This window comes from Siphateles boraxobius, unplaced genomic scaffold (genome assembly GCF_051911475.1).
Source record: "Siphateles boraxobius isolate OS27281-9 unplaced genomic scaffold, OSU_SipBor_1 20, whole genome shotgun sequence".
In the NCBI taxonomy this organism is placed as follows: Eukaryota; Metazoa; Chordata; class Actinopteri; order Cypriniformes; family Leuciscidae; genus Siphateles; species Siphateles boraxobius.
Window position 1 is genome coordinate 10,140,392 of NW_027508811.1, and position 23,377 is coordinate 10,163,768.

General features: G+C 37.1%; 2 protein-coding genes across 2 annotated transcripts in view; both read left to right on the top strand.

The window, feature by feature from the left end:
* The first annotated feature begins 58 nt into the window (after positions 1–58).
* Positions 59–5,239, top strand: matn3b (matrilin 3b). The gene is made up of 5 exons (XM_077237482.1): positions 59–268; positions 1,875–2,139; positions 2,943–3,518; positions 3,821–3,952; positions 5,121–5,239. Exons 1-5 carry the CDS (start codon positions 167–169, stop codon positions 5,237–5,239), a joined length of 1,194 nt encoding a protein of 397 aa, XP_077093597.1. The 5' UTR covers positions 59–166.
* A 1,274-nt stretch (positions 5,240–6,513) lies between these two features.
* wdr35 (WD repeat domain 35) overlaps positions 6,514–23,377 on the top strand; it is a 28,656-nt gene continuing 11,792 nt past the window's right edge. The window contains exons 1-20 of the mRNA XM_077236654.1: positions 6,514–6,772; positions 6,957–7,074; positions 7,222–7,293; positions 7,376–7,468; positions 9,448–9,576; positions 9,808–9,941; positions 10,822–10,987; positions 11,113–11,261; positions 11,855–11,980; positions 12,075–12,260; positions 12,391–12,417; positions 12,914–12,974; positions 14,523–14,667; positions 15,862–15,931; positions 16,241–16,294; positions 16,376–16,485; positions 16,635–16,851; positions 17,782–17,862; positions 21,068–21,204; positions 23,095–23,298. Coding sequence (XP_077092769.1) covers positions 6,749–6,772; positions 6,957–7,074; positions 7,222–7,293; positions 7,376–7,468; positions 9,448–9,576; positions 9,808–9,941; positions 10,822–10,987; positions 11,113–11,261; positions 11,855–11,980; positions 12,075–12,260; positions 12,391–12,417; positions 12,914–12,974; positions 14,523–14,667; positions 15,862–15,931; positions 16,241–16,294; positions 16,376–16,485; positions 16,635–16,851; positions 17,782–17,862; positions 21,068–21,204; positions 23,095–23,298 — 2,303 coding nt within the window. The 5' untranslated portion in view covers positions 6,514–6,748. The remainder of the gene's footprint in view (positions 6,773–6,956; positions 7,075–7,221; positions 7,294–7,375; positions 7,469–9,447; positions 9,577–9,807; positions 9,942–10,821; positions 10,988–11,112; positions 11,262–11,854; positions 11,981–12,074; positions 12,261–12,390; positions 12,418–12,913; positions 12,975–14,522; positions 14,668–15,861; positions 15,932–16,240; positions 16,295–16,375; positions 16,486–16,634; positions 16,852–17,781; positions 17,863–21,067; positions 21,205–23,094; positions 23,299–23,377) is intronic.

Genomic DNA, 23,377 nt, shown 5'->3' on the forward strand with positions numbered 1-23,377 from the left:
GGCTTTAAAACATCATGTGAGCGCCTCCTCCTGTCAAAACTCTCACCTTAAGGCGGAATACACACAAGAACGGACACATCTGCACCGATATTCATCAACATGACATTCTTTATTTGCATTGTTGTCTTTTGCCTGTCTGTATTATTAATGGAGGCGCAGGGCACGTATGGCCCTTATGCACGGAACCAGAACCAGCTGTACCCGCACCGGCAGAGATCTCACCTCTCCCCTAATATGCCTGGACACGGCAACTCCATCAACTTTGGAGGTAATCATTTTATTACTGTTATTTGTATTTTTTTATAATTATTATAATAATAATAATTATTAATAATATTACCGGTATTATAAAAATCAAGTGAAAACTATGCTTGTAATTATTTTCAAGCCTTGATTTAAATTTATTTCTAAAATATATAAACACTGAGTATTATTTAAAAATTAGTTTAAAAAACTAGTGAGTGAAATTCTTAAACATTTTTTTTTTTGTAAATTGCATTAGTGTTCTTCAGGAACAAAAAGTAACCTACTGTAGTCCTTTAAATTATATAATACACTGGACATTCCATTTTACAGTAGGCCTATTATTAAAGTTTTCTTTTTCAGTAAGTGCTTAATGACGGATTAGACAGAGACCTTTAGACTTCTAAAACCTTGATCAGTGGTTCTATTGACTATTTTACAGGAAAAAATAAAATATCAACCGTTACAAAAATAAGTTTATTCAATTGTGCTATTAGTACACTTCTTTTAAACAAAAAATAATAAAGTATACGTTCAGTCTACTTTTTATGCACTTCTCAGAAATATAGGCTATATGTACTTCTCAGAAATACACTTAAGTATACTTGACTTATACTGACAGATATATATTTAAAAATATAACTATGTATTCTTATACTTGGCTTGTAGTTATGTTTACTCTTTTGATTGAGTAGACTATTCAATACTTTTTTTCACATAGTTTTACATACATTTTAAAATATCGATTTATAAAGAAACCCGATATGTTCCTAATTCTGAGTAGGCCTATGCGAATTTTTGTGTAGTGTACTTTAAACTTTCAGTACAGTTAAAGGTATATTTCAAGTATCCACTTTCACTTAAAGTTCACTTAAAGTAAACTTACAACTTGCATAATTAAACTACTAAAGTAGTTTACTGATAGTACACTTCAGTGTACTTTCATGAACTAAAAAAATATGCTACAAGTATTTAACTAGTAAACTTGTTTAAAGTTCACTTGTAGTATAGTATTTATCAAAATGTTAAGTTCTGGATTACAATCTACATGATTTGTATAGATACATATTTATACCCATATGATATCAAAGTTGTACTTCAAATACCCCTTTTCCCCCCCTGTGTCATACCTTTTACCTGAAATCATAAATCTAGTAATGTTATCTATTTCTGTCCCCTAAATAAAAAAATAAATATGAGTTTTATATGAGAAGTGGATCTGGTGCTACAACATGTTTCTCCTTCAGGTTGACAGGATATAGAACTACAGTCATTCACAGAGAACTTCTGAACAGACCACTGACTTTGCTCATGCTACTAACAATCAAAAAATGTCTTCAAAACCCACATCAATATCATATAGCTTTAATGCATCTCTCTCTCCCTCTCCTTCTCCTCTATTTTTCCTTTTTATCTGTCTATGGATTTTTTTTCTTACTCTCATCCTACGTATTTCTGTATATCTGTTCTCTCTCTCTCTCTCTCTCTCTCTCTCTCTCTCTCTCTCTCTCTCTCTCTCTCTCTTTCTCTCTCTCTCTCTCTCTCTCTCTCTCTCTCTCTCTCTCTCTCTCTCTCTCTCTCTCTCTCTCTCTCTCTCTCTAACCAAACAAAGCTCATGGCTTTAATCACAGGTTTTACAGCTATCATCATCGCAACCCTCATCAACATCATCACCAGCGGCCGCCCTGGAAGGGTCCACCCTTTATCCACCACCGTCCTGTCTTACGTGTCCGGCCCATCTCACCTGTCCAACCAGTCCGGACAGTAGTGCCCACTCTGCCCAGAATGCCAGTGGTGTTACCTTCCCCTACAGTGCCCATGCCACAAACCACGGTAGCCACCCTCCCCCCGCCACCTCCAACACAGACTGCAACCACTACAACCACCCCACAGCCGGTCAGTACCCCTCGTGGCACAACTGCTGCCCCTGCCGAACCTCGCACTGACCCAGGTAGACCAATCCCACCCCAACGGGTGCAGACGACCCGTCTGGTCCTCCTCAGTCCCTCTTAATCATTTTAATCTTCTTTTTCTCTCTCTTTTCAAGGAGAATTCAAGAAAAAAAGAATGGTCGTTTAGCTTTAAACAAACAGGATTGTGGAATATTTCTATACACAAATATCATTAACTAGGCTTTTTTATTTAACTAATTTAGTATTAGTAAAAGTGGCGTCATTAAAGGCCTGTTCATAGTAAGAAGGATAACTATAACGATAACCATTAGCATCCACAACAATTCACAACAACGCTCTTGTAAGCATGCGTTGCAATTATGTCGTCTGCTGATTGGATTCTGATTGGCCGTCAATGTTTTTTATCTTTCATCAACAATATAATTTCTTTATCATTATAGTTGTGGTGTGGACTTTGCTATTCTTTTATATTTAGAACGATTTTTAAATCTACATCTTTATTGCCTTAATGCTAATTGTGTATATTGTTCTCATATTCTGCTTTTTGTTTACATAAGACAAACATTACTTTGTTTAGAACAAATGATATTAACGGAATCAGTTTCTTTCCATTTTCCAGTCACAGTGCTGCATTGCTAACCGAGGAGCCTCACTTGTTTCATAAACAAACAACATTTTCACATATTAATCTTTCAGCATCACACTTTGCACAAAAAACCCAACATTTTTAATGATAATAATGTGACACAAATTTTCAGTATGTAATGAATTATTTCTCTTTCACAGCTCCAGCAGAGCTTTGCAAGAGCCGTCCTCTAGACCTGGTTTTTATCATCGACAGTTCTCGTAGCGTCCGTCCTGCAGAGTTCGAGAAGGTCAAAATCTTCCTCTCTGAAATGGTCGACTCACTAGATATCGGATCCGATGCCACACGAGTCGCCCTGGTCAACTACGCCAGCACCGTTAACATTGAGTTCCTTCTGAAAAAGTACTTTAGCAAGGCTGATGTCAAGCAGGCCTTCTCTCGTATCGATCCGCTCTCAACGGGAACCATGACTGGCCTGGCCATCAAAACCGCCATGGAGCAGGTTTTTACAGAGACTGCTGGGGCCCGGCCATTAAAAAAGAACATCGGTAAAGTGGCTATAATTGTGACCGATGGAAGGCCGCAAGATAAAGTTGAAGAGGTGGCAGCAGCAGCAAGGGCTTCTGGGATTGAAATATACGCCGTTGGAGTGGACAGAGCAGAAATGCGGTCTCTTAAACTGATGGCCAGTCAGCCTCTTGATGACCATGTGTTCTATGTGGAAACATACGGCGTGATTGAGAAACTCACATCCAAGTTCAGGGAGACACTCTGTGGTAAGAGAATAAAGGGGAAAAAACAGCTCAGATTCAATTGGATCAAATTTAAATCTGGAATCATAACGCAATCGAAATGAAAAATATATATTATAAAATATATTTATATTTTATATTAACATTTAATTATTATGAACAATATTAATATTTTTTATGCAACTATATTTCATTTAAAATCAAAATGAAATGAATGCATCACTGACTCCTCAAGAATTTAAAAAAAATGTTTTCATACATAATATTATAATATATAACATTTTTGCTATTATCAAAGATTTTGGCTCATTCAACTGATTTTGCAGGTTTTGACGCCTGTGCACTTGGGCACAACTGCGAACATATTTGTGTCAACAACAATGCTTCTTATTTCTGCAAGTGCAGAGAGGGATATGTTATCAACTCTGACAAGAAAACGTGCTCGAAGCAGGCCAACGGTTTGTCATAACAAATATGCATCAAATTATTTGAAAGATTTGATGCATAATGTAAAGAATTTGATGCATTCTAAAGAAATGCATCCAGATAATTATTGTGCATAGAACATATTTTAGGCCCAAACTAAATTGAATATAAATATCGAAATCAGACATCAAATCATGTAAATAAGTATGTTTAATGAGATATGATGTGTGCTCTGGAACATCTGCTGATAGTTTGTTTTTAAAATTCTCATTATACATGCAGAAACATTGTTTATATCAAGTTTGTAATTTATAAATTGAGGAGTAAAGGAAATACAGTGGTGTGAATAAGTTAGGCCCCCCATGCTAAAGTTGCCTAAAAAGAGGAATAAAAAATCATCTTTTGGAAATTGATGTTAATGGCTTAATTGGAAAAATGAGGAAAAATCCAACCTTTAAGGACACCAATTTTCTTTGTGTATGAATAATGTATCGTAAATAAATAAATGTTCTTCCTTAAAATACAGGGTGCATAAGTCATTGCCCCCCTATGTTAAATTCCCATAGAGGCAGGCAGATTTTTATTTTTAAAGGCCAGTTATTTCATGGATCCAGGATACTATGCATCCTGATAAAGTTCCCTTGGCCTTTGGAATTAAAATATCCCCACATCATCACACACCCTTCATCATATCTAGAGATTGGCATGGTTTTATTTCAGTTAGCCTAATAGCTGGTTTGATTTGCATTGAAAGATGATCTTATGGAAAGTGCCCCATGCCAATCTCTATATATGGTGAAGGGTATGTGATGATGTGGGGATATTTTAATTCCAAAGGCCAAGGGAACTTTATCAGGATGCATATTATCCTGGATCCATGAAATAACTGGCCTTTAAAAATAAAAATCTGCCTGCCTCTATGGGAATTTAACATAGGGGGGCAATGACTTATGCACCCTGTATTTTAAGGAAGAACATTTATTTATTTATGATACATTATTCATACACAAAGAAAATTGGTGTCCTTAAAGGTTGGATTTTTCCTCATTTTTCCAATTAAGCCATTAAGATCAATTTCCAAAAGATGATTTTTTATTCCTCTTTTTAGGCAACTTTAGCATGGGGGGCCTAACTTATTCACACCACTGTATCTTCAGCATTAACTATAGTAAAACATGCCTGTTTCTCTTTCTCTTTCAGAAGAGGCCAGAGGAGATCTGACCGAGAATGCCTGCATGTGTGAGGCTCAAATGGCCTTTCAGAGGAAGGTTCACAACAGCATACAGACCCTCACCAGCAGACATATCCTTTCAGATTAACACAGCATTTGTTTATCACCTATCCTAAGTCAACCAATCAGTCTGAAACGTCCTGTGTCCAGAGAGTAGCATTCTATTCTATACTATTTTTGTAGCATTCACATAGTGATTCGAATTTTTGATTTATTGCATAGTGATTAGACATTTCATGATTTACTTAGAATTTATTGCTCCTTATTGTTTTCTGTCCAAAGATGGGTTTATTCAGGAAACAAACCCTGATGATCATGATGTGTGATGTGTTTTTCTTAACTGTTCTTACTGGATGACATCACAAACAGAGTGCAGCAGTTTGATCTCCGTCATGCCTAGAGTGGAGAATGGGACTCAAAACAGATTTTTCGCACAACAAAAATCTTTATTTAATCTCTCTTTGTAGCATTCCTCCCTTTGTTTGTTTAAATATAAATGTCTTGTTTCATATTGCGCTTATTATAGATTTCATTATGTCCTGAGTATGATCTTTGAGTTATCAACATATATCACATTGACACAAAGTGTTAATTGTTTTGCAGAATAAATTTCCTTTTGATTTTAGGAACAAATAGTAAAAGTAAATACATATAAATGATGGTGATATGTAAAGTATATGCACATTATTTTATATTGTTCTTTATCTTGGATACTTGTACAAATATGAACAAATAAAATATACTTTGATGTCATTTTCTTTTCTTTTCATGATATCTTTATATTATATGATGGGTTTGTAATTGTATTTGCATGTATATTCAATATTCTAATTGTATTGTATATTCAAATACACATGAGTGCATGGGGATATACATTAGTTGATGCATATCAGTTTTTCTAATAAACCTTAAAATCTAAAGCTATTTTTTATTTATTTATAAAGGTAAGTTAAGTGTATATTTTGAAGTCTTGCAGGTGTGACAGTAACTATAAAAGTACTGTAGCCAGGCCTATACATTTTTTTAAATTACTACTTTACCTCTACTAGTCCCTGTAATTAGTATGATATATTGAACATATTGAATACTACACATTAAACATTACTGAATAACTAGAAAAAAGCTGTTTAAATAGCCTAGGCCTATACTTTGAATTTAGCACACTTCAGGAAATGTCAACTTTTCAAAATGTCACTTTCCCGAAACCCATAATTCTAACTACGCTTAGAAATCTATTCAAATAATTTCATAATTAATTTCACAATAATTTACACTAATAAAAAAAAGAATATGTACAATAATGCCATGAGTAGAGAATTGCTAAGAGAACTACAAGAACCATGAACGCTACAATCATTCAATACCATTTCCGGGTTTTGGTTACCTAGAAACCAAGCAAACCGTTTTTCACCAGCGTACACGCATGGAAAATACAAGTAAAATTCAAATGCTTTGAATAGCGGACTTATTATAAAGTTCCTTTAAATGAATACAGCGCTGAAATTACCCACAGTCATCGGGACCAAAAACCTAAAATAGCACCCAAAAAACACTCCTTAAACGCTGTGGCAGGCTAGCAGGCTAAGCTAAAGCAAAGATGTTTATTTATCTCAGTAAGAAGGTAACGTTAACGTTAATTCTCTCTGATTGAACGCGGATATATGTTGCAGATTAGCTGTCGGTATTTTTCAGTTACTTTTCTTAAAAAGGTGTTTCTTTGCTGCTGATAATGACAGTTGTTTCTGCATAAAACGTTACGACCTGTTAATTAGGGTTGTTGGTTTTGCTGTCTGTTGTGTCTTCAGATTGCGATTCCGAACAATACGGTTTTAAAGTGTGTGTCTTGGAACAAAGATCAGGGTTTCATCGCCTGTGGAGGAGAGGATGGCATGTTAAAAGTGCTCAAACTTGAGACTTACACAGGTGACAACCTGGGACTACCAGTATTTAATATAGACGGACAAAATGGGTGCAACAGTTGTTTATTTATATATATTCAGCATAGAATGCTTGAATGAAATACATCATTCAACCAATACTTCATTATTAAATTACGTTTATTTTTCCCAGATGATGCCAAAATGAAAGGCTTGGCTGCTCCCAGCAACCTCTCTATGAATCAGACACTGGAGGGCCACAGTGGTAAGAAAGAGGAGATTTTCTGTGTGTGTGTGTGGGTGTTGGTGTGTGTGTGCTGACTCTGAGCTTTGATTTGCTTATGCAGGTGCAGTGCAGGTTGTGACGTGGAACGAACAGTATCAGAAACTGACCACCAGTGACCAGAACGGCCTCATCATTGTCTGGATGCTTTATAAAGGTGCACAGTCCTATAACTAAACATTATTAAGAAAGTATTATAATATATCATTTATTTAAAATTCAATCTTAAAGTTTATTCAAAAATGACAATTCTGTCACCATTTACTCACCCTCATGTTGTTCAAAACCTAAATGACTTTCTTTTTTGGAACATAAAAGAAGATATTTTGAGAAATGTGTTTTTTTTGTTTGTTTTGTTATTGTTATTCATACAATGGAAGTCAGTGGTCACCAAAATGATTTGGTTACCAACATTCTTCAAAATGTCTTATTTGTTTCAAAGAAAAAATAAAGTTATAAAATTTTTAAACAACATGAGGGTGAGTAAATTATGACACATTTTTAAGTGAACAATTTCTTTAAAGGGGTGGTAAAACAATTTTTTTTCGAAGGCTTGATTGTGTTTGTGAGGTGCACTGTAACATGTGTTCAGGCTTCGTTTTTTAAAAATGCATTATTTTTCAATATTTTACCTTTATTCTACACTGCTCTGTCCCTCCTTGTAAAATCGGATGGTTTCCGGGTTCTATGAAGCCCCTTGTGAGTGTTGTGATTCGCTAACCGCCTAGTGCACGCTTTCCGGAAACGTCACGCCCCTTAACTTTACCGGTAGTTTGTGTGCTTTGGTGTATTATAAACAATGGCGTCATTCGGACCCAGAGAATGTTAGTGAAGATGATCGAGCAGGACCTGTTCAAGAACGGCTGTTAAACGACATTTCAGAAAGGTATGTTTTTTGTTGATGTTTCTGTCTCATTTCTTTTTAGATACGCTATAATTAAATTGTACTAATTATTATAGTATTACAAAAAATAGGCTTCATATTCATAAACAAGAATTTCATATAATCGTTCTAACAAATTATACTAACGTAACGTTACAGTCCTCAAAGGGATTTTTTTTAGTAAAGACTGCGGATCTATAGTGATCGTTACTGACTGTATGGCACCGATACTGTTGTATTTTTAGAACGATTGTAGCCAAATATCTGTCGCCAGAACTATTAACCTAAAACGAACACTAAACATTGGCTTTAACGTTACTACATTTAGTTAGGCAAATCAAACACAGAACCATGTTTAGCATGCCTGTAGATAAACAAGCATGTAGATAAACAATACATAAAAGCTCTAATCAAAGAATAATTTACTCTAATTCCGAGGTTCGCTGTTGAGATTTAAAAAAGTTTGTAACGTTAGGTTTGAATGAGCATTTAACAAGCTGGTTTGCAGAGCCAAACAGCATTGTCATTTGTTTACTTCCTTGCTACAACGTACAATTAACAATACAAACTATTGCAGGAAAACACATAGACGAAAAATAAATCATACTTACAGGTTGTGGCCCGTAAACAACAGCTTCTGTTCTTAAAGTTGGAACTGCTCCATCTTTCAGGACAAGCCGTTGTGCGAATCCTGCATTGAGCTCGAGAAGATTGTGAAAGCTTTCCTCCGTAACATGTGCTGCACAGAGAGCGAGATTTGGGTCATAATTATGAGGGGCCGAGTTAAAAATAAATTTTAACCATTGATCCCTAACTCCCCCGACCCTAGAAAGGCTGAACAAAGTGAACCTGCAATCCGGATAGAAATAACAGCGTTTCGACGGCATTCCGGCAGCAACAGTGTTATACTAACGTTATACCACAAGAACTCTTCTCCAAAGCAAAAATGGCCTCGTCCTTGTTTAGTATTCTCGGAGGAGGGGTTTATGTAAATATTGGGGTTACAGACGTCAGCAACCCTGGAGGAATGTCATGTAGACCCTACTGGCCGTTTCCTGTAGTCCTTAGAAATTGATTTCTTTAAAAGCAAATATCTCCGTTTGCTTTGAACTTTGAGCGCTGTAACTTTGCAGATGTTGTTTATGCTCAAACAGCAACATTACACACTAGCTAAAGTTAGAAAAGTGAAATCGTGTTTTACCACCCCTTTAATAAATATGCAGCCTTTAACTGTGACTTTGTGTGTCAACCAGGTTCATGGTATGAAGAAATGATTAATAACAGGAATAAATCTGTGGTGAGGAGCATGAGCTGGAACGCTGATGGTCTGAAGATCTGCATTGTGTATGAGGACGGAGCTGTGATCGTGGGCTCGGTGGATGGTGAGCACAGATTTACTCGCACTAATTAACTTTTTATTATAAATATATATATATTTTTTTATTTTGTTTAAATTATTTTATTATTTTTAGAAGGCAACAAAGCCATCAAGATGTAGATGTTTGTCGTTGTATCATATAGTTTTGAATTTTCATTCGTGAACATTTTGTTTGTGATTTATAAATGTGTATGTTTGTCTAGTTATGTGTTTTTCTAACTTTGTGATCTCACAGGGAACAGGATCTGGGGTAAAGAACTGAAGGGGACCCAGTTGGCACATGTGGCCTGGTCTCCAGACAGTAAGATCTTGCTGTTTGGGATGGCCAATGGAGAGATCCACATTTACGACAACCAGGGAAACTTCATTGTGAGTACTGAGAGCCTGGAAATACACAATATTTAAATACACAAAAAGGGATATTTCACCCAAAAATTTAAATTCTGTCATCATTTACTCACCCTCAAGTTGTTCCAAACCTGTATGAATTTCTCTCTTCTGCTGAACAAGATATTATGAAAGAAGATATTTTGTCAGTCACCAAACAGTTGATGGGCCCTATTGACTGCCATAGTATTTTTTTTCAAAGGGGCCCATCAACTGTTTGTTGGGTTACCCATATTCTTCAAAATATCTTCTTTGGTGTTCATCAGAAGAAAGAAATTCATACAGGTTTGGTACAACTTTTCAAACTTGAAATATTTATCCCTGGATCATTCAAAGCCCCGCATAAACAGAATCATTGGTTATCTTGTTTTATGTTTCACACTGCTCTTAATTTACCCAGGGTTAACAATTAATCTTGGGTAATCATAAAATGCTGTTTTCTGATTGGACGAGTGCTGCACTTGACCTGTTTACATAAAGTCTCTTGCATTGCCCATCCTCAAATTATACTTTGCAGTCTGTAATATCGAGTTTTTGGACTATAAAGGTTAGAAAGAAACGGTCTCTTCTTTACTCCAACTGATGTTTCATCACAATTTATTTTTTTCCCCTCAAACACTGAAACTCTGTCCAAAGCATGTGAATATGAGGCACACGATTGGCTGTCTGCTACTTAGCATCTAGTGGTAACATTCTAACACCACATCGTTTTACTCTGCACAAGTTTGCAAACCCTGTAGTTAAAAGCAGGGCTTAGAGTGACTATAACCCAGGGTTAAGCGCAGAGTGAAAAGCGCTTTAGTAAATCAATGTCTTTTCAGTCACAAATTTCCCTTTTGTGTGTCTGTGTGTTTATGCCCAGATGAAGATGACCATGAGTAGTTTGGCGAATGTAACAGGTGCCCTCAGTATAGCAGGTATCCACTGGTACACGGGCACAGAGGGGTATCTGGAGCCAGACTGCCCCTGCCTGGCTGTTTGCTTTACTAACGGGCACTGCCAAGTGTTGCGGCATGAGAGTGATGACAGTGAGTTTGTGTATTTTTCAGTGACTCTTTATCTCTCTTTGTGCATGCTGGGGTCATACATTCTAGTACATTTCTGAGTAAGAATGCGAAGGAGAAAGAAAATTGTAATAATTGATTGTGTGTAGGTCCTGTGATCATTGAGACGGGTATGTGGCATGTGGCCAGTATCCAGTGGAATCACTGTGGCAGTGTTCTAGCTATAGCAGGATCACTCAGAAACAGCGGAGCAGAGAAAGACTTAAATGTTGTTCAGTTCTACGGACCATTTGGAGAGGTGAGTACAGATCTTACACATGTATTGTACAGAAAAATAGTATGAAAGTTCTACAAATATAATTCATCTTGTCATGCATAAACTACTACTCAAAAGTTTGCGGTCTGTAAGATTTTGGTAATGTTTTTGAAAGTAACTTATGAAGGTCCTATGTCTATATTCCTGAATTAAGCTGAATTTTCAGCGTCCATTGCTCAAGTTATCAGTGTCACATGATCCAAAATCATTCTAATACGCTTATTTGGTACTCCAGTAACATTTCTTATTATTATCAGTCTTAAAACAGTTGTGCTGCTTAATATTTTTGTAGAAATATATATAAATTATAACATTTTTCAGGATTATTTGATGACAAAGAAATTCAAAATTACATAATTTATTTGAAATAATATATATATATATATATATATATATATATATATATATATATATATATATATATTAATATAATAAAATATAATATAATATAATATAATATAATATAATATAATATAATATAATATAATATAATATAATATAATATATATATCCCAAACTTTTTAATGGCAATGTTCCTGTTGATACACTCATGTCTGATGTCACCATGTGTCTAGCACTTGCGGACTCTGAAGGTTCCGGGCAAGCAGATGACTGCTGTATCATGGGAAGGTGGAGGACTCCGAATTGGCCTGGCTGTAGATTCCTACATTTACTTTGCTAACATTCGGCCAGATTACAAAGTAATTTAGCTTTAAATAATGGCTGTAAGCCATTTAAAAAAAAAAAAACAGTTAGTGTCTCTGTCTGAGCTAATATCTTGCTCTGTCTCTATAGTGGGGTTACTGCTGTAACACGGTGGTGTATGCATACACGCGGCCTGATAGGCTGGAGTACAGTGTGGTTTTCTGGGACACTAAGAATAATGAGAAGTTTGTAAAATATGTCAAGAGTCTCATGTCCATCACCACCTTTGGAGATTATTGCATCTTGGCAACCAAAGCAGATGACACACATCCACAGGTACTAAAACTGATCTGTTCAAGAAAAAAGATATTTTAATTTAGTGTGTTTGATTTAGTGTGTTAAGTAGTCATATCTGTGATTTGTGTTGCATCAAATGCTCTGATGTTTTCTATCACTTCACAAACAGGAGGACGCTGAGGCTGGATCAGCTATGGTAAAAAGACACCTACTTCTTTACTATTTGATTACTAATTCCAGTTATTAATACTAATAATTTACTTCACTAATTCCAGTGTAGTAAAAAGCTGTGAAAATGATACCATATGCACTTTGATCACGGACAGTGGAAAGTTACAGTCAGGAGAGTGTTAACAGTACTAGATGACTAGCCATTTTCATAGACACTGAGAAACCCGACCAAACATATAGATGTGACTACCGGTATATCATGATGTTTTGTAAAGAAAAGACTAAATGACTAAAAGAAGTCTACAATAGAAAGGCATAATATTTTAATGTATAATTTCATTAAATTAGACTTTGAGAAAGCTATTCTTAAGCATCATATGCAACCGCTTTAACAGGCATTTAATGAGCTGTTCAATCAAAACACCTCAAAGGATCGGTCGAGGAGGAGAAAGGTATTATGAACATCTGCAAAAGAAGCCTCTCAGTTACAGTAAAGATGTCTGTCTGTCCTCTGTTCACAGTATGTTCTGGTGTTGTGTAACTCCATTGGAACCCCACAGGACTCCAAATATATTGACGTCGGTGAGTTAAGCAATACGACACACTCACGGATTCTATTCATAAGAGATTATGCATAGTCATCCGGTCATTATCACAAAATAAACTCCAGTCCAAGGTCATGAGGATTCTGAAGAAAATCAATATATAAATGCACATTTTTAATGTTATTTTATTTTGTGAAATGTAAGGAGCCGTTTACACACAGTTTTCGACTAAAAGGGAAGACTTTTTATGCGTTTTGGACGTTCATTTACACGACAAGTGTTTTGGTGGCCTGAAAACGCAAACTTTTGAAAACAGGTTTCAAAGTACAAGTTTTAGAAAATGACACCCTTATAATCTGTGTAAACTACAAAAACGTGAATCTGTGAAAACGGTGACGTGCTTTGTCTATAGGCTTTTATTCTTGTTTGCAAAAGAAAGGAAACAGATATTGACAGTAAGACATGAGGAGGAGGGCAGGGGGGCATACGAACATCATCACAAGTGGTTATAAGAATTACACAAATCAACACAATATAACATTTTGTCATCATGAAAAATCAACGGTTTCTTACAACAGTCTCAAGGATGATATATGTTTTCGAAGCCTCTGTGTTCAAAGGTTTTGACATTTTCTTAAAGGAAGTAAAAAGACTTTATATCAGAGGAGAACATTCTAAAATTGGGATTACAGTGAATGTTTCTGGCTTTGTGAAGATGAGATTTACCCAGAAGACAAAGTAATAATACAGTATTATCAAGATTAACATCCATGAAAATCAGACAAAAAAAGATGGATTGTGTAATTTGTATCTATAGCCACTTGCGTTCGGCTCGAGTGCACTGTAGTAAAAGAATGCGTAGGTGCGTAGTCTTTACAAAGTGACATCGCCAACTACTTGTCTGGCATGCATAATACAGCATTATTAGTTATTTTCGCAGATCCCTGTGAACGGGGATCGTTTTGATAAGGTTGTCATCTGTACAAAGAAAATACTTTTCAGCTACGGTTTCACTTTAGAGGCCATTGACTAATCAGAGAGATGTATACATGTGCCTTAATGGTCTTATTAAGCTTAGGTTTGAGCTATATTTAACAGATGTAAGTCAGAAATAATTCTGTAATTCTGTTTCTTTGATGATAAGCTAGCTGACGGCTTGAGGTTGTAATGAATAACACCAACATACACAGTGTGAAAGCTGTGGTGGGAATCCCGGCTCCTTTCCTCTCACTCTCACTGGCATCCTGCTAAATTCCTCCCCTGGTTTGGAGAGCAGATCTGTGGTAGGGACAGACGTTCCTGGTCTCTCTGTTGACAGATTCCAGAGCCTGAACTGCAGCACACAACAGAATCTGTAGTTACTCATAAAACAAAAAACTTTTTTTTTTAGGTTAAATCTGATTGATTTACCTTGTCCCTAAATCCCAGTCTTAATATAGAAGTTTGTGTGATTTTTCAACAGCCTTCAAAATCACACACACACACCTTTAACAGTCAGCTTTGATGTATAGATGAAATATGTGAAATTAATTGTATTCTAGATGTTCTTTCCCAGATGTTTTTGTACACTTTTCCACTATCACAGACCCTCTTTACGTCACCATGACGAAGACTCACGTGATCACTGCATCTAAGGAGGTATTTTACGTTTGGCAGTATCGTGTGGCTAAGAAACTCACTGCTCTTGAGATCAACCAGGTCGCCAAAACAAGAAAGGAAGGTCGGGAGAGGTGAGGGTCAAAAGTCATCTGTAATAAAAAAAAACACTACCTTTCAAAAGTTTGGGGTTGATAAGATTTTTTTAAAGATGTTTTTGAAAGACGTCTCTTATCACTGTACTGTACTGTACTATACTGTACCAAGGTTGCATTTATTTGATTAAAAAATAAGTAAAACAGCAATATTATGAAATATTATTACAATTTAAGTAACTGCTTTCAATTTATATATCTTTAAAAATGTCATTTACTGAAAAGCTGAATTTACCGCAGCCACTCTTTAGTGTCACATGATCCTTCAGAAATCATTCTAATATGCTGATTTGGTGCTCAAGAAATATTTCTTATTATTGTCAATGCTGAAAACATTTGTGCTGCTTAATATTTTTGTGGATAAATTATTTGATGAATAGAAAGTTTAAAAGATGCAGCATGTATTTGAAATAGAAAACCCTTGGTAGCATTATAAATGCCTTTACTGTAACTTTTGATCAATTTAATGTGGCCTTGATGAATATAATTATTAATTTATTTTAAAAATCTTACTGTAGGGGATATATATCTCCCTATACTCAATTATCAATCTGCTGCTGCTTCTTTTATCTTACAAAATGTGTTTTTCCTTGCCTCCCACTCAACATTATCAGACACAAAAATAATGTAACCAAATATTAATCATACATATTGACAAATCTAGCATTCACAAGTGTGGATACAGGATAGTTTAAACCGTCTGTTGTCACCAGCAGTCAGACAGAAAATCTATAGCACTGTCAAAATATCCCTACTTTGCATAACATGTGTATTAAATTCAGTAGCTATCTATTTTCTGGTCAGTACAGATTTTATATTATTAACACTTTGTCCCATCTCAGACTCAGCGGCTCAATAAAAGTAACAGATCTGTGTAATATGTAAGCTTTCATCAGATGAAGCGGCTTTCCTTAATGCATACAGTCTGTGGGCAGACCTGTCTGCCGGTCTGTCTATCGATGCTGTGTGAGGGTGTGCTCGATGACGGCAGCAGTTTAGAAAGTTCCGTTCAAGGCTGTGTGATGAAGTCTTGTGACCCACACAGACCAGGCGTGGACTTAGTGTTCTGTTTCCCTTCCACATGATAGAAATATACTGAGGCAATACCTCTCTTGCTCCACTTTACCCACACACTGTCTCTTTTCACTCTGTCTTGCTGACTTTCTTCTCTAGGGTTTATCACATCGATGACAGTCCAAGCGGAACATCGGATGGGACACTGAACTTTGCCAAAGCCTTCACAGTGAGTACACGCATCACATACACTTACCTGTGGCTCTCTCAACCTCTCGTGAGAGGATTAGTGGGGAAAGTGTCATAAAACACTGCCCAGCTCAGTTGGTTTATTAAATATTTGTGTACTTTTGTTGTATTTTTCTTGATCTGCTTCATTTATATATATCAAAAACTCCTCTAAGGGACGCAAATGCCAGAAAAGGTGTCTTTTATGGAGACTTCAGCCCACCTTTAATATCATCCTGGCCTACATTCAAGCATTGGCTATGAGAAAGGGTCATGAGAGTGAGACATGTTAATGTTTCATTTGTTTCAGGCCACCAGAGATCCGATCTGCTGCATCACAGCATCAGACAGGATGCTTCTAGTGGTACGTCTGATTTACAAAAGAACACACGCTTTCTCAACACAAAGCTTCTGTGTGTTTGATGTGTGGTTGTGATGCCCGCAGGGTCGTGAGTCTGGTATCTTACAGAGATACAGTCTACCCAATATCAACATCCTGCAGAAATATTCTCTCACGTCCAGACCATATCAGCTATCCCTGAATTGTAACTCCAGGTCTGATTTCTCCCTCTCTTTTATTTTTAATAAATCTATCCAACCTATCCAATTGCAACTGTAGACCATATCGGCACTATCATTGTTTGACTAATCACTCCTTTTTCCTGCTTGTATAGTGAGATTTTGCCTGTATTTTATGTTTCCAGCCGACTGGCTATAATCGACATTACGGGTGTGCTAACGTTTTTGGATGTAGAGACACGGGCTTCATCAGGGGATGCAGAAGGCGGGTCCACAGCCGGAGACCCATCTAAATTCGAACGCAAGGATGTCTGGGATATGAAATGGGCTAATGATAACCCAGATCTATTCTCCATGATGGAGAAAACCAGAATGTATGTCTTCAGAAACCTGGACCCTGAGGTGAGACATAGAGAAATGAGTTGCATAAGCATACCCATGCATATACAGTATGGTGGCAAGAGAAAAGAGGATGACAAAAAAAAACATAAATGGAAGAAAAGAAAGAAATGGTGAGAGTAAGAGTTTTGTCAGAGCTACTGTACTCTTACATGTACAGGGTTCAGGAAGTCTTGCCATTTTCAAATAAACATGGATACACACAAACACACACACATACACACACGTTGGGTTTCTAAGTTTTATGTGGATATTCCATAAGTATAATGATTTTTATTCTGTATAAATTGTATATTCTATCTTCTAACCCTAAAACTATCCATCACAGAACACTTTCTTTATTTTTACATTTTCAAAAACATCACTAAGTATGATTTATGAGCTGTTTTCCTCATGGGGACCAAAAAATGTCCCCACAAAGACAAGGATTTCAGCTTCAAAGATTGCCCCCATTTTGTCCCCATAACATAGGGTTTACCTGAACACACACACACACACACACACACACACACACACACACACACACACACACACACACACACACACACACACACACACACACACACACACACACACACACACACACACACACACACACACACACACACACACACACACACACACACAGACACACACACGTACCAGCCTCAGTTAATCACACTGCACATGGCCTGTAGATCAGACCACCTACTGCAGACGTTTAACAAAGCTTTTTTCTTCCTGCACAGAAAAATAGCAGGAAGTGTGGTGTACGGGTTCATTCCACACATTGTACACAATATTCAGTTGCACTGATATTAAAAGTGTATTCTCATAAATAATCAGCCTAACTTGATCAAAAAATTGATTTCTTCACATGGTTTAATTTACAGCAGTGTTAGTGTGAGCATTCTCTCCTGACAAGCTCATATATGTGTTGTGTTTTGAACACAGGAACCAATTCAAACATCTGGCTTCATCTGCCACTTTGAGGATCTGGAGATCAAATCTGTTCTTATGGATGAGATTATGAGGGTTGGTTGGAATATGTGTGATTCATTTTAATGTTGATTATGAATTTATTTCAAAAATTGAGATTTCCAAAAAACTGTGTGTGTGTGTGTGTGTGTGTGTTTTAGTCATTCTTGGAAATCTGAATTTTAAAATTCTAATATATATATATACAGGTCCTTCTCAAAAAATTAGCATATTGTGATAAAGTTCATTATTTTCCATAATGTAATGATAAAAATTTAACTTTCATATATTTTAGATTCATTGCACACCAACTGAAATATTTCAGGTCTTTTATTGTTTTAATACTGATGATTTTGGCATACAGCTCATGAAAACCCAAAATTCCTATCTCAAAAAATTAGCATATTTCATCCGACCAATAAAAGAAGTGTTTTTAATAAATAAATAAAAAGTCAACCTTCAAATAATTATGTTCAGTTATGCACTCAATACTTGGTCGGGAATCCTTTTGCAGAAATGACTGCTTCAATGCGGCGTGGCATGGAGGCAATCAGCCTGTGGCACTGCTGAGGTGTTATGGAGGCCCAGGATGCTTCGATAGCGGCCTTAAGCTCATCCAGAGTGTTGGGTCTTGCGTCTCTCAACTTTCTCTTCACAATATCCCACAGATTCTCTATGGTGTTCAGGTCAGGAGAGTTGGCAGGACAATTGAGCACAGTAATACCATTTACCAGTGGTTTTGGCACTGTGAGCAGGTGCCAGGTCGTGCTGAAAAATGAAATCAGATGGAAGCATGAAGTGCTCCAAAATCTCCTGATAGCTAGCTGCATTGACCCTGCCCTTGATACCAACACCAGCAGCTGACATGGCACCCCAGACCATCACTGACTGTGGGTACTTGACACTGGACTTCAGGCATTTTGGCATTTCCTTCTCCCCAGTCTTCCTAGCACCTTGATTTCCGAATGACATGCAAAAATTTGCTTTCATCCGAAAAAAGTACTTTGGACCACTGAGCAACAGTCCAGTGCTGCTTCTCTGTAGCCCAGGTGAGGCGCTTCTGCCGCTGTTTCTGGTTCAAAAGTGGCTTGACCTGGGGAATGCGGCACCTGTAGCCCATTTCCTGCACACGCCTGTGCACAGTGGCTCTGGATGTTTCTACTCCAGACTCAGTCCACTGCTTCCGCTGGTCCCCCAAGGTCTGGAATCGGTCCTTCTCCACAATCTTCCTCAGGGTCCGGTCACCTCTTCTCGTTGTGCAGCGTTTTTTGCCACACTTTTTCCTTCCCACAGACTTCCCACTGAGGTGCCTTGATACAGCACTCTGGGAACAGCCTATTTGTTCAGAAATTTCTTTCTGTGTCTTAGCCTCTTGCTTGAGGGTGTCAATGATGGCCTTCTGGACAGCAGTCAGGTCGGCAGTCTTACCCATGATTGCGGTTTTGAGTAATGAAACAGGTTGGGAGTTTTTAAAAGCCTCAGGAATCTTTTGCAGGTGTTTAGAGTTAATTAGTTGATTCAGATGATTAGGTTAATAGCTCGTTTAGAGAACCTTTTCATGATATGCTAATTTTTTGAGATAGGAATTTTGGGTTTTCATGAGCTGTATGCCAAAATCGTCAGTATTAAAACAATACAAGGCCTGAAATATTTCAGTTGGTGTGCAATGAATCTAAAATATATGAAAGTTTAATTTGTATCATTACATTATGGAAAATAATGAACTTTATCACAATATGCTAATTTTTTGAGAAGGACCTTTATATATATATATCAGTGGCGGGCCGTGCATTTCACACCTAGGCCTTCAGTGAATTAATAACTTTTAATAGCTAGGCAGCGCACAGACTCTATAATTGTTGTGAAATTGCTGTTTTTTATTTAGCACCGGCAGTTATAGGGTTAACGCGGTAAATTCGGAAAGGCAGGTAGAGAGAAACGAGCGAGTGAGTTTGGCGTGTGCGTTAGTGTAGGCTACAGTGGTTCTTGCGTCCTGATTATCAGTTTAGAAACGGAGCCTCCCTTGTCTTGTCCTTCAAGGGTTACAATAGTCCCCTTTCAGACGTTACAATATTTTGAATGTTTGAAAAAAACATGAGATCATACATTTACAAGAAAAATTAAGACATCCTATTCACCACGGAAAAACGGGGGCAAAAAAAGCATTATACTCACCACAAATACTGATTATGTTTGACACAAAATCCATCCTAATTTCTTTCCTCAAAAAGTCTTCAATTACTCTGGTGTAACGTTACAGGTTATCTGTATCGAATAGAGTTCTGTGACTCTGCGTTAAGCTGGATAAGGCTGAATAAGGGATCTTTTCCTGTAGTATTGAACCTGCTGGGGTTCGAGAAGGGAAAGAAACATTAATTTGTGGGTTGAAAAACTATTAAATCTACAGGAATGTATTTTAGTTTATGCAGTTCGCTATAGATGCGGTTAGCTAGCTAGCTCAGCCTCTGACTACCTATAATAGTACGCGCTCTGACCATCCAATCAAATGACGTGAAAATGCCGGCATTATTGTACGCCTGCTAGATGCCCCCGGTGCAGTCAAATCGAAATCTGATTGGCTGATTAAATCTGACTGATTATCTGATTGGTTAAAGCAACAGTTTCATTTACATTTACATTTTACATTTATTAATTTAGCTGACACTTTTATCCAAAGCGACTTACAATTGCTATATTTCAGAGCTCACACGCCTCTGGAGCAACTAGGGGTTACGTGTCTTGCCCAGGGACACATTGGTGTCTCGCAGTGGATTCGAACCCGGGTCTCTCACACCAAAGGCATGTGTCTTATCCACTGCGCCATCACCACCCACATTTCCATTGATTTTAAGCTACAGGCGCCCGCACTGTCGATTCTGAAGGCCTCAAGGCAGATTTCTTTGACCCTGGCAACACCTGATGGCTGAAATAGAATTGGATAAAAGCGCAAAAATAAATATACAATACTGGAAGCAGCGCAACCAAGAGAAAAGCTGTGAGATTAAGAGAGTGGACTATTGGGAATAATTTAATAATCATTCATGGAAAAAATATATTAAAGTCAGTGATTCTGATAGTGTTTAGTTCAGCAGAGAAGGCCTTGCTGGACCTGACGGCCCACCACTGATATATATATATATATAAAATACACACACACACACACATATTAGCTGTTATAGTCTCTATACATCTTTTTTTGGGAAATATATCATATTAACATCTTAAAAGTTGTGTGAACCCTGAATATAATTTTATCCTTCAGGATCCAGAGGTTCCAAATAAAGATTATTTAATAAACTTTGAGATCCGCTCACTGAGGGACAGCAGGGCGCTGATTGAGAAAGTTGGAATTGAAGATGCTTCTCAGTTTATTGAAGACAATCCCCATCCGCGCCTCTGGTGAGAGACAGACACGCATTCCACACTATAAATGGGGCGGTGTGGTTATTTATTCAAGCAAACACACACACACAAAGAGGAATACGGTAATAAAAGCTTAGTGAGGCAGTACGGAAGCGTGTGCTAAAACATGCAGTGTGATTTTGTTTATTTGTATGTGTGTGTTTGTTATACATTTTAAAGATTTGTGTGTGTGCAACATGGCTGTGTATGTTTGGGTCCTGGAAGTGGAAAGTATGAGGTGCACTTAAATAGTCTGAATGTAGTGTGAGGTACAGATTTATGAACTGAATGATGATCCTGGCACTGGCAGGACAAGATAAAACCAATAAGGCAGCACAGTTCTCCTAGTATACCTAGTATACCATTGAGAAGGATATCTGGAAAAAGTGGAATAAAATAAGCTGTAATATAAAAAGGCACATTTGTGTGCAGTTATTTATGGTTATGTTCATAAAAAAATAAAAAAATAATCTAAGAGAGAGAGAGAGAGAGAGAGAGAGATGTTTACTATAGCCATAAAGTTTTGCAGCGGCTCTATTGATTTAGGAGCCCACTGGAGTTTTAGTGGCTCTGTCAGTTCTCACAGCACAAGGAGGAATTTCAGATTGGACTCTTGCTACAGAAGCAGGTAGGCAAACCCTAGTGTCATGTTAGCTTAAGTTTAATGTTCTTTACAGGTGCTTCAAAGCAATGCACCTTCATCTAACATACATTATTGACAGGACACATTCAGGAATGAATAATTCACTGATAACACAATGTGAGTCTATTCTCTCTGCCATCTCTGATATGATCAGCTTGGTTTTTTATACATTAGTGCTGTTTTGGACTGATTGTTGGAATAAATTCGCTTATTGGATCATTGGACTGAAAACCTTCCCAGAGTTTAGCAGCTTAAAATGATCACATCGCAAACAGAATCATAATGAATCTATGGTAATGTGTCAAGAGCACATCCAGGTCACATTTGACCCCGTACTTTAGATGTTTTTTTTTTTTTCGATAGTCCACTTTAGACATTCTACTAACTATAAGTAACTTTGAAACTACATGTCAACTAACTGTCATTAGAGTATTAGTAGACTGTTAATGACTGGTAGTTGACATGTAGTTGCAAAGTTACTTGTATATTAGTAGAATGTCTAAAGTGGAGTATCAAAATAAAGTGTTACCCAATAATTTATGTGTCATTTTATTTAAGTATTTGTATATCAGTATTTGCTAGACTGCCTTTGATTTATTCAGATAGAAATACAAATCACAATCCCCATTTGGGAATATAATGTTCTTTCTTTGATTTTGGGGTGAAATGTAGGCAGTACATTAGTAAGTGAGGAAAGCTGCTATTTATACTGTCAGACAGGAACTGGAGAAGGAATCCTGTAGGAATATGGTGTAAAGAAAGCAAGAGTCATGTGTCAGCTCTCTCTTTCAGTCTGTGTGTTTGCTTGGATGTAAGTGTTAGAGCTCAGAGGCTCTTTTGTTTGATTTTGCTCATCCTTAACATGCCAACGTGTCAGAGGTCAAAGGTTTTCTCAGCTTTCTATGAGCATATGGAAAGATCCCAGAGAGACTCGCTTAGTCCTCTTTTGTCCATTTTTTGTCAGTCTAAAGTGTCTTCAGTGAAACAGATCTAGCTATACGCAACTGAAAGTGTCATTATGAGTGTCATTTTGGGAATGTCCACATTTTGATGCTGTTTAAGCATGCAAGGTGTGAAGATAATCTTTGTTGAGATCAAATACTGTATAAATACATTAATAATACTTCAAAATAATAATTTCATCAGAACTAATGTGTCATTCTGGAAAAATGGTATTTGAGGTATTCAGTGAGAAATGTTAGACCTTCTGTACTTGACAGTTGTATTTATGTGTGCACTTGCAGGCGTTTGTTGGCAGAAGCGGCACTGCAGAAGCTGGATTTGAAGATGGCTGAACAGGCGTTCGTGCGCTGTAGGGACTACCAGGGCATTGAATTTGTCAAGAGACTGAGCAACCTTCAGAGTGAAGCTATGAAACAGGCCGAGGTAGCTGCTTACTTCAGCAGGTTCGAGGAGGCAGAGAGGATGTACCTGGACATGGACCGCAGGTATACATGTTTTCATGCTGTGTGAAATCTCTGTGAACATCCACGCTACACTCAAAAAATAGTGATGTTGAATTAATTT